We start from the raw sequence: 15,451 nt of genomic DNA, 5'->3' as shown, positions 1-15,451 counted from the left end.
CAAAGTTTCATACATTAAAGTTTAATAAAAATTAAAAACACCCCAAAAAAATATTTCAAAGCCACTCACCCCCCACGTACAAGCACATACAAACTCAATGGACAACTGCAGAACTGTGTGAAGTTGACACCCCCTCCCCATACCCACCATGTGTCTCAGGCTTTCCTGCCCCTCTTAGGTGCCTGGTGTTTCCAATTTCCATGGTGGGTGTGAGGATAGAGAGCAGCAGAGATCAGGGAACATCTGTCTTTTGCTCTTCGCTGGGTAGGATGAAGCCGGAAGTGCTCAGCTCTGAGCACTTCCAGGTTCAGAGCTGTTAAGCCCTGACCACTCTGGCTGGTTGAGCACAGTCTGTGCTACATTGGCTTCGGCAGAGTGCAGATGTGATATTAGGGGGCCTAAAATCAGATCCCTGATGTCTCCTTAAAGAGAACCTGTCACCTGGCCAACGCTATGACATAGGGGGATATGAACAACCTTTGGGTACTGCAGTTTTTTCACCAGGTGCACACAGTTTTGAGGCTTGACATTACAATGTGCATCCCTGGCCTATCATATGCCAACTGTCCTGTCCTGCCTGGTGCTTCTCGATGCTGTCCCAGCCGTGTCCCAGGATCATGTGCAGTAACCAATTATAAAAGGGGAACTGAGGAAGTGGGCGGTCCCTGCACTTTTAGGGATGTGACCACAGCAGAAAGTAAGGGTGGTCTGGGCGTGACCACGTCAGAAAGTGGGCATGTCAAGTGTGGGCGGGTTACAAGCCTATCAGAGGATCCAGCCTTTCCACACTCCAACTCATGATGCTTTAAGGCCGGAGTTCTAGTTTTCACCTTTTAGTTAGCGCATTGCTCAGCAAACGACCAGCACGATGTGCGCTATGCTGGGTGATGACAGGTTCTCCTGTTTTGCTCATAGGATCCTTTAGGATGATTTTTTTTTTTTTGGGTGGGGGGTTATTGGCTAAATTGGACACTGCAAATGTATCTGTAACACTGTGCGGTACCTGCGCCAAGCTGACGGCTCTCTCCGGGATCTGGATACGGGGAAAAGCGTACAGGGCCCCGTGGATGGGGTTACAGTGGATTCCCGGGGCCCGGTTTAGTATTTCCTCTGCCAGCCGGGCCTTCTCCAGCTGAGTGCTCAGTAGATTCTGTGCCTCCTGCAGAACAAAATGGAGGAGGGAAGTTAACGCTCTCTTACAAAGCCCCTCCCCCAACCACCTTCAGGTCACCTGACTTTTACTCTTTTCCCCTCACTGAGCCATTTATATACTAACTTTTTGTTTTTACTTATTTTATCTAATTGGCAACAAACAATTACACCACCTGAAGCCCCTTCTCCACCTTCCCTCCATAGAAAGTGATAGATTACACCCAATTTAGCGCGGTTCCCATTAGCACTAAGAGTTTAAATGAGAGACGATTAGAAAGTCATTTTTCTGGATTGTATTTCCCCAAATGAACAATTTCCTGGAGCAGCTCTAAAAGATGGCCAGAATAATATTTGCCATGAAAAAGGGGAATACTGATCATGACCACATTATACAAGTTCATCCCATTAGTGCTACTGTTCATCGAAGTGTGCATTTAATCCCGTCATTTGAAAAGGGCAGGGGTGGGTGGGCAGAGACAGGCCCCGCCCACGAGGGGCCTTCCACCTTAGAGCTGTAATGTGACCAAGCCTCCTCTATTCACTACTAACAATAACGAAAGACTCCAAATGTTCTATAGATTATTCCCGGGCATTACATGTCCTACTTATGACACTCACGGCTTGGAAGGTCTTATACTAGGGGTCTCCAGGCTGTGGGGGGATGTTCTATAGATTATCCCTGGGCATTACATATCCAACTTATATTACTCATGACTTGGAAAGTCTCATATGAGGGGTCTCCAGGCCGTGTGGGGATGTTCTATAGATTATCCCCGAGCATTACATGTCCAATTTATGACACTCATGGCTTGGAAAGTCTCATACGAGGGGTCTCCAGGCCGTGTGGGGATGTTCTATAGATTATCCCCGAGCATTACATGTCCAATTTATGACACTCATGGCTTGGAAAGTCTCATACGAGGGGTCTCCAGGCCGTGTGGGGATGTTCTATAGATTATCCCCGAGCATTACATGTCCAATTTATGACACTCATGGCTTGGAAAGTCTCATACGAGGGGTCTCCAGGCCGTGTGGGGATGTTCTATAGATTATCCCCGAGCATTAAATGTCCAATTTATGACAATCACAGCTTGGAAGGTCTCATACGAGGGGTCTTTAGACTGCGGGGGGATGTTCTATAGATTATCTCCGGGCATTACATGTGCTACTTATGACACTCATGACTTGGAAAGTCTCATACAAGGGGTCTCCAAGGTGCGGGGGGATGTTCTATAGATTATGCCCAGGCATTAGATGTCCAACTTATGACACTCTGGACTTAGAAAGTCTCATACGAGGGGTCTTCAGGGTACATGGGCATGTTCTACAGATTATTCCTGGGCATTATATGTCCTACTTATAACACTCAATGCTTGGAAAGTCTTATATGAGCGGTCTCCAGGGTGAGGGGGGATGTTCTATAGATTTTCACTGGGCAATTCATGTCCTACTTATGAGACTTATAGTTTCATAGTTGTTACGGCTGAATAAAGACACAGGTCCATCAAGTTCAACCTTTAGGTTTGGTGTGTGTGTTACTAAGATGACCCGTACCCAGTGGCGTAACTAGTGACCTCAGGGCCCCGATGCAAGAATCCATGAAGGCCCCCCCCCCCTCCCCCCAAAAGAAACAAATTAGATTTTTTTTTTAAACAAAATTTAGACAAGGGGTCTCCAAGTGGCGGAACTCCAGGGCCCGGTCGCGACCTCTGCGACCCTGGTAGTTCCGCCACTGCCCGTACCCCTGTATATCTTGTGCGCTGAGAAAAGTGAATGATTCCATACTCCCAGCCGATACCACTGTCTGTGGAAGGGAGTTCCACAATTGTACCGCTGTCACAGTAAAGAATCCTCTTCGCTGTTTAGGATGAAACCTTCTCTCTTCCAGTTTCAGGTGGTGGCCTCTTCTGGACTGAACTGACAGTAAACAATTTATTACTGATTATCCCATCACCATTATTATCATGTCCCCTCTCAGTCTCCTCCTCGAGAGTGAACAAGGTTAACGCATGCAGTCCTTCCTCATAGTTTAGGTCCTCTAACCCCTTTATTAGCTTTGTCACCCTTCTCTGGACTCTCTACAGCTCAAGGACATCCCTTCTGGGGATCGGTGACCAAAACTGAACCGCATACTCAAGATGAGGCCGGACCAGTGTTTTGTACAGGGGCAGAATTATGGATTAATACTCACGGCTTGGAAAGTCTCATAAGAGGGGTCTCCAGGCTGCGGGGGGTCCACCAGAACCTCCATTGCCAGCACAGCAATGATGGAAGGAATATCATAGGATTTCAGGATAGCGAAGTATTCAAACACAGCCCGATCCACATTAACAAACTCAATGTAGCCGGCACGGAGGCCGCACCTCGGGGGAGGGAAGAATAAATGTTTCTATCACGTTTTTATATCAACAGCTCTCTGTAAATATCTCATAATAATTGTCACCGCCATAATATTGATGGTAAAATAATAATAATAGCAATAATAATTCTGATTAAATCTGGTAGACCTATACGGTCCATTCACAAAGATTTAGCACGAGGATAAGGAGCTTTATATCAGACATTTCATTGCCATTGTGAAGCCTCAATGGAGGGGTTTATTTCACACGTCACATGTCTTCTTTGTCATAATTCTGGCAAAGATTAAAACAGAACCAAAGTTTATTTTTTATTTTTTACAGTCTATCTAAACCTAACAACAAAAATGTTACATGTTGCAGCTTACCAGTCCTTAGATGTGGTGGCTGCGTTAGTTTTCTTTGTCCAGTGCCACAATCACCTCTCCTCCATTCCAGCACTGGTGCCATGACCAATCAGGAGACAGCTCATCTGATTGATGATGCATCTGATGCTTTAAATTGTGAAGCGATGCTTGGCATGGCGCTTTATCAACACGCCACTACGCCTCAGTCAAGCCCCGCTGCTGCAGTAACCTTACCTCTCCTTCATGTCTTCCACCAGTCCTGTGTCCCCCCCCCATGCGTCTTCTGCTGTCAGTGTCTCCAGTATGCCCAGTGTGCCCTACTGTTTCCAGTGCGCCCTGTGCACCCCAGTCTCTAGAACAACCTGTATGTTCTAGCGTCTCCTTTGAGCCCCAGTGTCTCTCTTATCCCCCGTGCACCCCAGTGTCTCCTGAAGACCCTGTGCACCACTGTGTCTCCAGGGCAACCTGTGCACCCCAGTGTCTGTATTACGCACCATGTGCCCCAGTCTCCATTGCACCCCATACACTGTTGTGTCTGCAAGTGCACCTCAGATCATCTAGTGTTGTCTACTGACTCTTGTGTGCCCCATCCTGTACCATCTAGTAGCTCCAGTAAACCTCTGTGCGTCCCATGACTGCAGTGCATCCCAGGAGCATCTAATGTCTTCTAGTGACTCCTAGTGCACCTCTGTGACACCTGTGTCTCCTTGCAGTCCAGCATGCTCTGCAGTTGTTTGGCTTCCTATGCTCCACTGTCAGTACCCTCTGCTACTTCTCTACTCAGGTATTCTTCACCAAATCACCCTGACTGCCCCTCTCTCAGTAGATACGGTCTCCTGTTCAGGCTTTTTTTCCCCTTCATTTTCACCTGGTAGTCCTATAAATAACACACGTCCTGTTCCTGGGTGGCTATGCTCACTCACTTTGTTGCATCTATAAAGGAGCATTCAGCACTTTGGATAGCGACAAGGACACTGGATTTCTGGAAGGATCAACAGGTATTTTTCTGTACATGAAAATGTACTTAAATGTTCTTAGCCTGAAAAAACAAAAACAAATGCGGCCACCACATCTAAGGACTGGTAAGCTGCAATATATTATATTTTGGATGTATATATATTTGAATGCAAATATGCCAATCGGAGTTGTCCATATGGTAAATATATATGATGGGCAGGCACAGGACCTGGGACCCTCTGTGATCTCTTGGATTGATCTCTGCTGGCTGCGCAGCTCAGAGGTTATAGGCTTTCCACATCTATCTCTATGCCATTGGGGAAGTGCTTCAGTGAGACAGAATTGTCCATAGTTGCCTCAGTGTGGTTTGTTTCCAATGGACAAGTTCCACATGAATCCCTCTCTGGACGGATGTGTGACACTTACTCTCCACTGATCCCCTTGGAGATGGAGTAGATGGACACCAGCTGGACCCGCTCAGAATACTCCGGCCCCATTTCAAACAGAACTTTCTTCAGGGAATGAAACACGGCTCCTGGGGCGAAAACGTTCTCCTGATACACCTGTAGGAGAGGACAGAGTTATGCTAAACAGTGTTGCCGTACGGTAGTGTGACCTATGAGAGAGAGAGAAAATAAGCAGTACAATCATATACCCCAACCGAAGGTAGCAAAGAGGACCAGTCACAGGTGCAATGTATTGCTATATATGGTGGCATGTTCACAAAGACTAGGGTAGCACCCATCACCTTCTGTGATGTGGCTACTAGACATTTAGTGATAGCCAGGGCTGTAGTCAGCCTGGCTGGATTTATAGTGGCAATTATCTGGTTAATTCCAGGTGTCTGGCATTGCTTGTACCCCCCTAGGCAGAGTGTGACTCTGTCATATTGTGGGACCGCCAATGAGAGATGCTATAGTGAATGTACAGTACAGCAGCCAATCACTGGGTTTCTCTCAGCCAGTGGTGCATGCTGGTATAGGGTACATATACTAGTGGGATTTGCCATGTGCTCAGACTAGCTGGGACCAGCCATGGAATAGGGCTGGGTCCTGTTCAGCCTGCCCCCCAGGCTAGGCCTGAGGCCTGGGGGTGGGCACAGGCTGGTGTGCGGGAAAGGTTTCCCTGGGGCCTCCAACATGCAGGAGGCCTGTGATGCTGATAGAGGAAGAGAGCCGGGACCAATGCAGGCTCTTGAAGTACCCTGGAACTAAGATGACTTCAGGAGCATGGTCGGTGTCTTTCCTGTGTTGATGATCTGTATCCATCCTGTTTAGCTGCTACATCAGTTGCTGTCCGCTGCCTCCCAAGTGGATCTACACTGATATGCCAACCAGGTCTGGTGAGTCTGGAGCTTTTGTCAGTTACCCCTGGAAACCTAGAATCCCTATACCCCTCTCTCCCCAGTGAAGATGTTCAGTAAACTGTTACTTAGCATTTTACTACTGGAGTGGACATCAGTTTATGGGCACTAGAAGAAGGGCGGTTAATGCTAATGGGTGGGCAGCTGAAGAACATACCCTAGACAGACTAGAGATGGACCGGGCATCCAGCGGCTCCTTCGGGGGTGAGCGCTACACTAGGTAGGCCAGAGCAAAGGTCTAAAGATCCTCTGAGGGCAGCACAATGCTCTCCATGTTCAGTTCACAAAACAGTTTCTTGAATCTTGTACAAAATTCCAAGACTACAAGCTTAGCAGAAGCAACCCCGATCAAATCCAGCTATTCAATTTTGGCAATTTGTAGGGCTAATAAGTAAGCTATTGTCAAACAAAAGGCAAATGAGAAGCCCGGCATGTACCAATGCCCCCAAAAAACCCGCAGCCAAGGAAAAAAGGTCTTTTCAGGCAGCTTGCACACATCCTTTAAATTACCATTTTGTGGGATGCCCTAAAGCTGTATGTGGCGTTATGGAACAGTGGTTTGTATGTAGAACCTCAGAGAAGGCGATCGCTTGTTCTTGTACAGTAAGCTCGGCTTACCTACAACAGCAGCACCCCAATTTGATTTATTGCAACTGGGGAAAAAATGCTTTTTTCAGGTAGATTTCGCTGTGTCCAATAATGCTTTTTCATCACATGGTGCTCAGTCTACTGTAGCTGGTGGTAGTGGCAGCTGCAACAGATCTACAGAATCTATAGAAAGGCGTTTTCTTAAAAAAAAAATTACAGCTATAGCAAGTCAGTGGCGTCACAAGGGGGGTGCGGCCCGCACCCGGGTGACACCATTGGAGGAGAGACACCAAAATGACTCACAGTCACCTCTGAAAAGTCGGGCGCTCGGTCATGGACCGAACGCCCGACAGTATCAGGAGAGAGGAGGGGACCTGGCGGCATACCTTATCCCACCGGGTGACTGTCCCCTCCTCTCTCTGCCGGCGTCCCTCACCAAGATGGCCGCCTGCAGGTATCAGAATACTGCTGCGCATGCGCGATGACATCTCGGCGGGGTGACACTCGGTTACCGCTCCAGGTGTCACCCAGCCTCGGGACGCCCTGTAGCAAGTGTGGCTTGGTGAAAATTTGCTTGCGGCACTGCAGTTTGAGGGCATAGTTTGTGGATTCTCAGTTGTTCCTAATGGTGAAACAGCACAGTTTTTGGTCAAAAACTTGTGATTGTGATTTGTGTGACTCAACCCACAGTAGTGGAGAACATGAACCTCATCCCTAGTTCCTCTTACATTACAGAGCAGAGGAACGCTCAATGGATACCAGAAGAGCCCTGAGGGTCTCCGGGAGAATCTTGGAGTATTCTGACACAGTTCTGGTGGGGCCCATGAGAGTTCTGCAGGATTCTGGGAGAGTTTGTTGGGATTCTGGGAGAGCCTCAGTGTACCAGGAGAAGTTATGAAGGGTTCTGAGAGACCCTCTAGGAAAGTCCTGGGGTTCCAGGAGAGTTCTGAGGGATTCCGGGAGAGTCTATGGGGATTCCAGAAGAATCTTGGAGTATTCTGAGACAGTTCCAGAAAGTCCATGAGATTTCTGCCAGATTCTGGGAGAGTTCTAAAGGATTCCTAATGAGTCCTGGGGGCTCCAAGAAACTCCTGGGTGGTACTAGAAGAGGGATACCGAGAGTACCTTGGGATTCTGTTAGAGTCCTAGGGTACTTGGAGAGTTCTGAGGGTTTCTGGGAGAGTCCCAGGAGCATTCTGGGAAAGTTCAGGGAGTACCATGAGAGTTCTAAGGAATTCCTGGAAAGTCGGGGGGGGGGGGCGTCACAAGAGATTTCTGAGGGTTTCCAGGAGAGTGCTGGGGGATTTCCGGAGAGTCCCCGGGGAACCCAGCAACCAGTAATCCTCTTCATGAACCCAAATGCTAATTACAATACAAGGCAGACCCAACAAATTGTCTCTGCTAGTAGATAGAGAAAGTCACACTCCAACCAAAATGGTTAGTTTGGTCTTGGATGGAGTGACAATATGAGGGGCTCTGATCATGGAAACTGTAATAGAAAGAGACAGAACACATAAAGGTCGGTGGGGACTCATACAACATTGTTAGTTTGGGTTGAAAAGGGACCTTTGGGTGGACTTTCTCTTCGATAATAATAATAATAATATCACCTCATCAGCGAAAAGCAGCAGATTCTCTTCAGCGGCCAGTCTGATGATCTCCTCAATGTTGTCTCTGCTGAGGACGTGTCCTGGGAACAGATGGGAGAAATCACATTTTATCATATAGAAAGCTTTCATCTCCTTAACACAGTGAGGCATCATGACCTGTCCTACCCTGGTCTCATCTTCCCGAGCAGCACTCAGACTGGGAGAAGGAAGTGCCACACTCTAAGCCAATCAGGGCTCCATCCCTCTGTATAGGGCTGTTGGTCATAGATGAGGACAGTGTCAGGGTTGAAGAGCAATGGGGTGACCTTATCAGTGTACTTCTGCTCCTCTATTGTTCAGCCAGCAAGTGGGGGTGTCCTTGACCAAACTATATTGTTTAACTGCAATGAGTAAAAGTGAGGTCCACGATCTGGCTGGACAGACTTACTTTACCAAATAAAAGACTTCACAAGCATGTTTTTTAGCTTCCTACCCGGAGTTGTGTGTATGGGGCGCAGCCAACTTTCATGGCCAGGCTGAGATATCTTCTCTAGATTGGTTGGCTGGAAAGACGATGCAGCAAGCATCGGAGAATGACTGAGGCTCTCCAATGGCTGCATTTATCCTACCCATAATAGCTTGGGTGGTCGGTGATTGCCAAGAAAGCCCCCCCCCCTCCATATCTGTCAGACTTGCTACAAACCATGGGTAGCCAAACTTTGGCCTTCATGGGACTTGTCGTTCTGCAATAGCTGGATGGCCGAAGTTTTGCTATCCCTGGTATAGGAGCTTTGGGTGGCCCAATCTGCTTGTGTATTGGCAGCTGGGGGACAATGAAGGCTGAAAAATCAGGACAGTCTTGGAGGGTTGGTACCGGTGGGGTTTCCGGGGTTGAGGACACACAGGACTTTTGGGGTGCAGTGTTTCCGGGCAGCGCAGAGCGACTCCCGAATCCTGTCCACATTCACCGCCCATCCGCGCTCCTCGTCCAGGACGTACTCCACCTTCGTGGCACCAAACAGCGCGATGGCGTCCCCATAGAGTGGATAGTGCGGCACGGGGACCACAAAACCCGTCCTCAGCGGCTCCTCTTCATTCACCACCAGCAACAGCACGTTCTGCCGAGAAACAGACAATGAGTGACGCCAGAAACAACGCAGAGAAAATGACCAGCGTGCTGAGAAACGTGCCTTTTAAGAGCTTGTGATTGTGCATGGAAAAGCATGGCTGAATGGATTCCAATAGGGAGGGAGTTTTTATTGCTGTCTGTGTTCCATGGGGAAGATAGTTTCCCCTAGTCAGATGCAAGCGGAAATCTCCCTAATGGGCACAGATGAGGTCTAGATTAAAGTAGAGAGGGGGTCAGTCACAACACCCTCCTGACAATATTTGTATTTGTGTCTGTGCTTTCCTTTCCCGGTGACAACCACTCATGCCATTTCCTGTACAGTTGTCACAGGGACAGGAAGTGAAGGGAAATTTGCATCAACGGGGTTATGTATAATTTAATATACACAGTGTGGATTCTCAGAGAGGTTGGACTTTATCTTGTCCCTCTCAGACTCACCAGAATGGCCTTGGACATCCCCCCAGACACTATAATGTTCCTGGGGTTAGCGGGGACTCCGCCGTCTCTCCGTTCGAGGAACGTGGCGATCTTGGAGGGCAGAACCCGAGATACGTAATTTGGGTTGTAGCTGCCTGTGGAGACAGAAAGAGAAAATTCCGGGATTCAAACCTTTCCAGACGTGGCTCATCTACACGCCTGTCCATGATGGAATTTTATCTCCTAGATGCTGCAAAACACTGGCGGGATCTGTTTGTCGCAACACTTCGCTGCACATTACAGCCCAATAGACTTCTATGGACTGTCTCCGATCATCCTTGAGACACAGCCCCATAGAGGTCTATGGGACACTAATGGTCCATGGTAATGCCCTTTGTATTTTCTCTGTTTATTACATTTGTATCAATAGTTTCTCTTTTGTAGATTTGTAACAATACAAAGGGATACTTTGTATTTTTATGTTCAGCAAGTAGAATTCTGACCTGTTTCCATGTTCTTCTTATATGCATGGCTGAAAAAGCCAGCTGTTTACAGAGCCCAATTGCTCATGCTGTAATTTCTGCACACAGTGTGCAGTGACACCCCTCGCCTTCCTTCCCATCCAGTTAAGGAAGTAGGAAAAGAGTTAAAGGAGAACTATGGGGTTAAGTTTTCCCCATAGTTCTCCTTAGGGTAACGGGAAGACACAAACTAGCGTCCTCCCTTCACCCTAGGCTCAGTATACCACAAGCTACAGCTCGCGGTATACTGAGACGCCGCAGCTGAAGCGGATCCCGACAATTGTGCCGGGATCCGCCCAGCTGCGTGACTGACAGCTGGCTCTGCCTATCTAGAGGCAGAGCCAGCTGTACCCGCCCCCTCCCCCGTCCGTTCCGCCAGTCAGTCGGAGCGGGGAGTGGGGAATCCAGCCCCTCCCCTGTCACGGCAGAGAGCCATGACAGGATCGAGAGGTGAGCGAACGCCGGTATATGTTCGCTCACCTACCGAACTACTGAGCCGACCTGTGACAGTCTCATTGTCACAGGTCGGCTAGAACTATGAGGATGAGTGAAAAGCACCCGCCTCATAGTTCTCCTTTAAAATAACAACTAGAATAAACAGCTCCTTCCCTACTCTCTCCTCAGCTGACCCATAATGGTCCATTTATAAAGAATTTGCAGAGCCATTTGCCCTGTGAATCTCTATGAACGTTCATTGTGTGCAAATAGAGGTAAAAATGAAAGTGATAGATTCCAATAAATGAAAGGGGCGGGGTCAGGGACAGTTAGGCTGGGGAGTAATAACCTAGATCAGTGGTGGCGAACCTTGGCACTCCAGCTGTGCCAAAACTACAAATCCCAACATGCATCTGCCTTTGGGAGTTATGTCTGTGGCTGTCAGAGCCTTGCAATGCCTCATGGGACTTGTAGTTCCAAAACAGCTGGAGTGACAAGGTTCGCCACCACTGTCCTAGATGATGCTGGATGTCCTCTAGCCAGGAAATTACTTGACACTCTCTCTGACTTGCTGCAGCTTCTAATGCACATTGTGAGAAGCTCCCAGTGTGCAGTGATATCAGAGTAATTCCAATCCAGGGGAGGAGCCGTTCTGACCGCAGACCGCCACTTTCCCCAGGGAGGCCTCAGACTCACCCACTGAGCCGTTATCCAAGTTCTTCAAGATCTCCCGGGCCCGGCGTTTGGCGTCCTCTGCAAAGTGCTCAGTGTTCAGCAGGTCCGGGTAGGTACACAGAGCGGCCACCTTCAGAGAGACAGGGAGGTGACAACATTCTTATCGGGAAGCATCATGATATGGGACCACCTTTGAACGTGTCACTGCGCGATCAGAATACCGTATTGTAATATTGATTATAGGACCACAAATAGTGTACATTATAGGGCCACACATAGATTATAGGACCACATATAGATTACAGGACTAAATATAGATTACAGGACCACATATGCTATAGATCATAGGACCACATGTGGATCATAGGACCATATATAGATTATAGAACATTGTATAAATTATAATGGCACCCCCACGTCTTTGCTCTCCATCTTAAGGGTAGTTTCTAGGCTTGTACATAATACCATTGGCTTTGATAGATATCTTATGGAGTGTGCCACACTATGCATAGTATCAAAGGTGTCCCTCACCTTGAGAATTTAGGAAGAATAAGCTGTGTTGCTCCTCACCCCATGAAATCGAGAGGAATGAGCTGTGTACAGCACATTGGTGACGAAACGTGAGCTTGGCAAGGTTGTCCATAAAAGGTCTCCCTAATACCTGGAAGTCTGTGGAAGGTATCCTTCACCTCGGGAAGTTGGGAGGAATGAGCCGTGTACAGTGCATGGATTGCTTATAGACCGGTAGTGAGGCAAGGTTGGCCATAAAAGGTGTCCTTCACCCCTGGAAGTCAGAAGGAAAGTGTGTAGAGTGCAATGAATTGTGATGGATCGGGAGTTTGGCAAGATTGGTGATAAAAGGTGTCCCTTATCCCTGGAAGTCAGGAGGAATGAGCCGCGTACAGTACATGGATCGGTCATGGACAAGTAGTTTGGCCAGGTTGGCTATGGAAGGTGTCCCTCACCCCGGGAAGTCGGGAGCAATGAGCCGGTTACAGTACATGGATCGGTCATGGACAAGTAGTTTGGCCAGGTTGGCTATGGAAGGTGTCCCTCACCCCGGGAAGTCGGGAGCAATGAGCCGGTTACAGTACATGGATCGGTCATGGACAAGTAGTTGGCTATGGAAGGTGCCCCTCACCCCGGTGAATTGATCTGTGACATGATTGGAGGGTGTCTGTGAGTTCCATCACCGTCCCCTCACCTGTCTCAGGAAGGTGCGCGGTTTGTGCCCCATGGCCTGCTGGTCCCCAAAAGTGCATCGTGTGATGTTCCCGAACGGCTTGACAATCCCCTGAGGAAGATAGAAGAATATATAGACATGACAGAAACTCTTCCACCCACAACACAAGAATAAACTCCGGAATGATCCCCATGGACATTTCCTGGGAGGGGTCCCTCTGCTTCCACCCAGACACACTGCCCTCACTGCTCAGTAGAGGGGTGCCCAGGAAGTGAGCGTTATGGGGTGATTCCCAGTATATTTAAAGGGGGGTCTGCGTTGGACCAACCTGTAAAGTGGACATGGTTTGGACATGCCCACCCTGAAAGTTTATACTGGGAGGAGCCATTACCAAACCTGTACAGGATAAATCCTCATAGGAGGAGCCTTTATGTTGGGTGGAGCCATTACTGAACTTGTACAGGATAAATCCTCATAGGAGGGGCCATTTTATTGGGTGGAGCCATTACTGAGCCTGTACAGGATACATCCTCATAGGAGGGGCCTTTCTGTTGGTTGGAGACATTACTGAACTTGTATGGGATAAATCCTCATAGGAGGGGCCATTATTTTGGGTGGAGCCATTGCTGAATCTTATGGGATTAATCCTCATAGGTGGAGTCTTTATGTTGGGTGGAGCCATCGCTGAGCCTGTACAGGGGTGCTGTATATTATTTGGGATTCTCAGACTATCTGGACCCATTCATCACAATATAATAAGGAAAGTTTGCAGGAAGTAAACCCTCCCCTGACCCCTCCAGGGCGTGTCCGGATCCAATCCATTCTTCCGCTGTCCCCCAGCCAATCACCCCCCATTCTCATACCTGATTGATCTCACGCTGCATCTCCACCGCTCGGGCCCACAATGACCCCAGAATAGGAACCTTCACATCCAGGACTGCCTGGTTCATGGTCTCCAGGTTCAGGAGTCGCTTCCCGGGCGCCATTTTCTCTGTGGTCACGGCGACAAATAGAGACATCAACAGATATAAATGTACACAGAGGGACCCCGGGGGTGTAGTTCAGCAGTCACCGAGCTGACTGTATATGTAGTCCAGCAGTCACCCAATTATCACTGTACATGTAGTTCAGCAGTCACCCCACTATGACTGTACATGTAGTCCAGCAGTCACCCCACTATGACTGTACATGTAGTCCAGCAGTCACCCCACTATGACTGTACATGTAGTCCAGCAGTCACCCCACTATGACTGTACATGTAGTTCAGCAGTCACCGCGCTGACTGTATATGTAGTACAGCAGTCGCCCCTCTATCACTGTACATGTAGTTCAGCAGTCACCCCACTATGACTGTACATGTAGTCCAGCAGTCACCCCTCTATCACTGTACATGTAGTTCAGCAGTCACCCCACTATGACTGTACATGTAGTCCAGCAGTCACCCCACTATGACTGCACATGTAGTCCAGCAGTCACCCCTCTATCACTGTACATGTAGTTCAGCAGTCACCCCACTATGACTGTACATGTAGTCCAGCAGTCACCCCTCTATCACTGTACATGTAGTTCAGCAGTCACCCCACTATGACTGTACATGTAGTTCAGCAGTCACCCCACTATGACTGTACATGTAGTCCAGCAGTCACCCCTCTATCACTGTACATGTAGTTCAGCAGTCACCCCACTATGACTGTACATGTAGTCCAGCAGTCACCCCACTATGACTGTACATGTAGTCCAGCAGTCACCCCACTATGACTGCACATGTAGTCCAGCAGTCACCCCACTATGACTGCACATGTAGTCCAGCAGTCACCCCACTATGACTGTACATGTAGTTCAGCAGTCACCGCGCTGACTGTATATGTAGTACAGCAGTCGCCCCTCTATCACTGTACATGTAGTTCAGCAGTCACCCCACTATGACTGTACATGTAGTCCAGCAGTCACCCCTCTATCACTGTACATGTAGTTCAGCAGTCACCCCACTATGACTGTACATGTAGTTCAGCAGTCACCCCACTATGACTGCACATGTAGTCCAGCAGTCACCCCTCTATCACTGTACATGTAGTTCAGCAGTCACCCCACTATGACTGTACATGTAGTCCAGCAGTCACCCCACTATGACTGTACATGTAGTTCAGCAGTCACCCCTCTACGACTGTACATGTAGTTCAGCAGTCACCCCACTACGACTGTACATGTAGTTCAGCAGTCACCCCTCTATGACTGTACATGTAGTCCAGCAGTCACCCCACTATGACTGTACATGTAGTTCTGCGGTCACTCCGCTATGACTGTACATGTAGTTCAGCAGTCACCCCTCTATGACTGTACCTGTAGTCCAGGAGTCACCCCAGTATGATCTCACCTGTAGTCCAGCAGTCACCCCTCTATGACTGTACATGTAGTCCAGCAGTCACCCCGCTATGACTGTACCTGTAGTCCAGGAGTCACCCCAGTATGATCTCACCTGTAGTCCAGCAGTCACCCCTCTATGAGAAGTGTAATAAGTGTGGTTGAAGCATGACATGAAGTGATGAGTCCCCGTCCGTCTGTCTGTGTGCCGGGTTATTGTATAATCTGCGGCGAGGTGACTTATTACCTGCAGTCGGGAACATTGTGTATGTTCAGCGCTCATCATATCATCTCCGGGGTCAGAGAACGCCATAAATTCCTCATTCTATATCTGTCGCCTCTCCCCATGTTCTGCCCTCATTGCCCCGCCACGTTTA

General features: G+C 48.5%; 1 protein-coding gene across 6 annotated transcripts in view; it reads right to left on the bottom strand.

Moving 5' to 3' along the window:
* Positions 1–15,206, bottom strand: part of LOC108791978 (alanine aminotransferase 2-like) — an 18,341-nt gene extending 3,135 nt beyond the window's left edge. The window contains exons 1-10 of one of the 6 annotated variants that reach the window (XM_018562636.1): positions 15,191–15,206; positions 13,577–13,714; positions 12,735–12,824; positions 11,552–11,660; positions 9,921–10,054; positions 9,228–9,471; positions 8,375–8,454; positions 5,240–5,376; positions 3,344–3,515; positions 1,004–1,159 (exon numbers count right to left, since the gene is read on the bottom strand). In XM_018562636.1, coding sequence (XP_018418138.1) covers positions 1,004–1,159; positions 3,344–3,515; positions 5,240–5,376; positions 8,375–8,454; positions 9,228–9,471; positions 9,921–10,054; positions 11,552–11,660; positions 12,735–12,824; positions 13,577–13,699 — 1,245 coding nt within the window. In that variant the 5' untranslated portion in view covers positions 13,700–13,714; positions 15,191–15,206. Of the gene's footprint in view, positions 1–1,003; positions 1,160–3,343; positions 3,516–5,239; positions 5,377–8,374; positions 8,455–9,227; positions 9,472–9,920; positions 10,055–11,551; positions 11,661–12,734; positions 12,825–13,576; positions 13,715–13,800; positions 13,815–13,868; positions 13,902–13,936; positions 13,985–15,088; positions 15,156–15,190 lie in introns of those variants that run through there. The other 5 variants (XM_018562634.1, XM_018562633.1, XM_018562635.1 and 2 more) reach the window with 5 other exon arrangements.
* Between the last annotated feature and the right edge of the window lie 245 nt (positions 15,207–15,451).

This window comes from Nanorana parkeri, unplaced genomic scaffold, assembly GCF_000935625.1.
Source record: "Nanorana parkeri isolate BGI_ZX_2015 unplaced genomic scaffold, ASM93562v1 scaffold588, whole genome shotgun sequence".
NCBI lineage: Eukaryota > Metazoa > Chordata > Amphibia > Anura > Dicroglossidae > Nanorana > Nanorana parkeri.
Note: the sequence above shows the minus strand (reverse complement) of the source record. Positions and strands in the feature narration are given on the sequence as shown.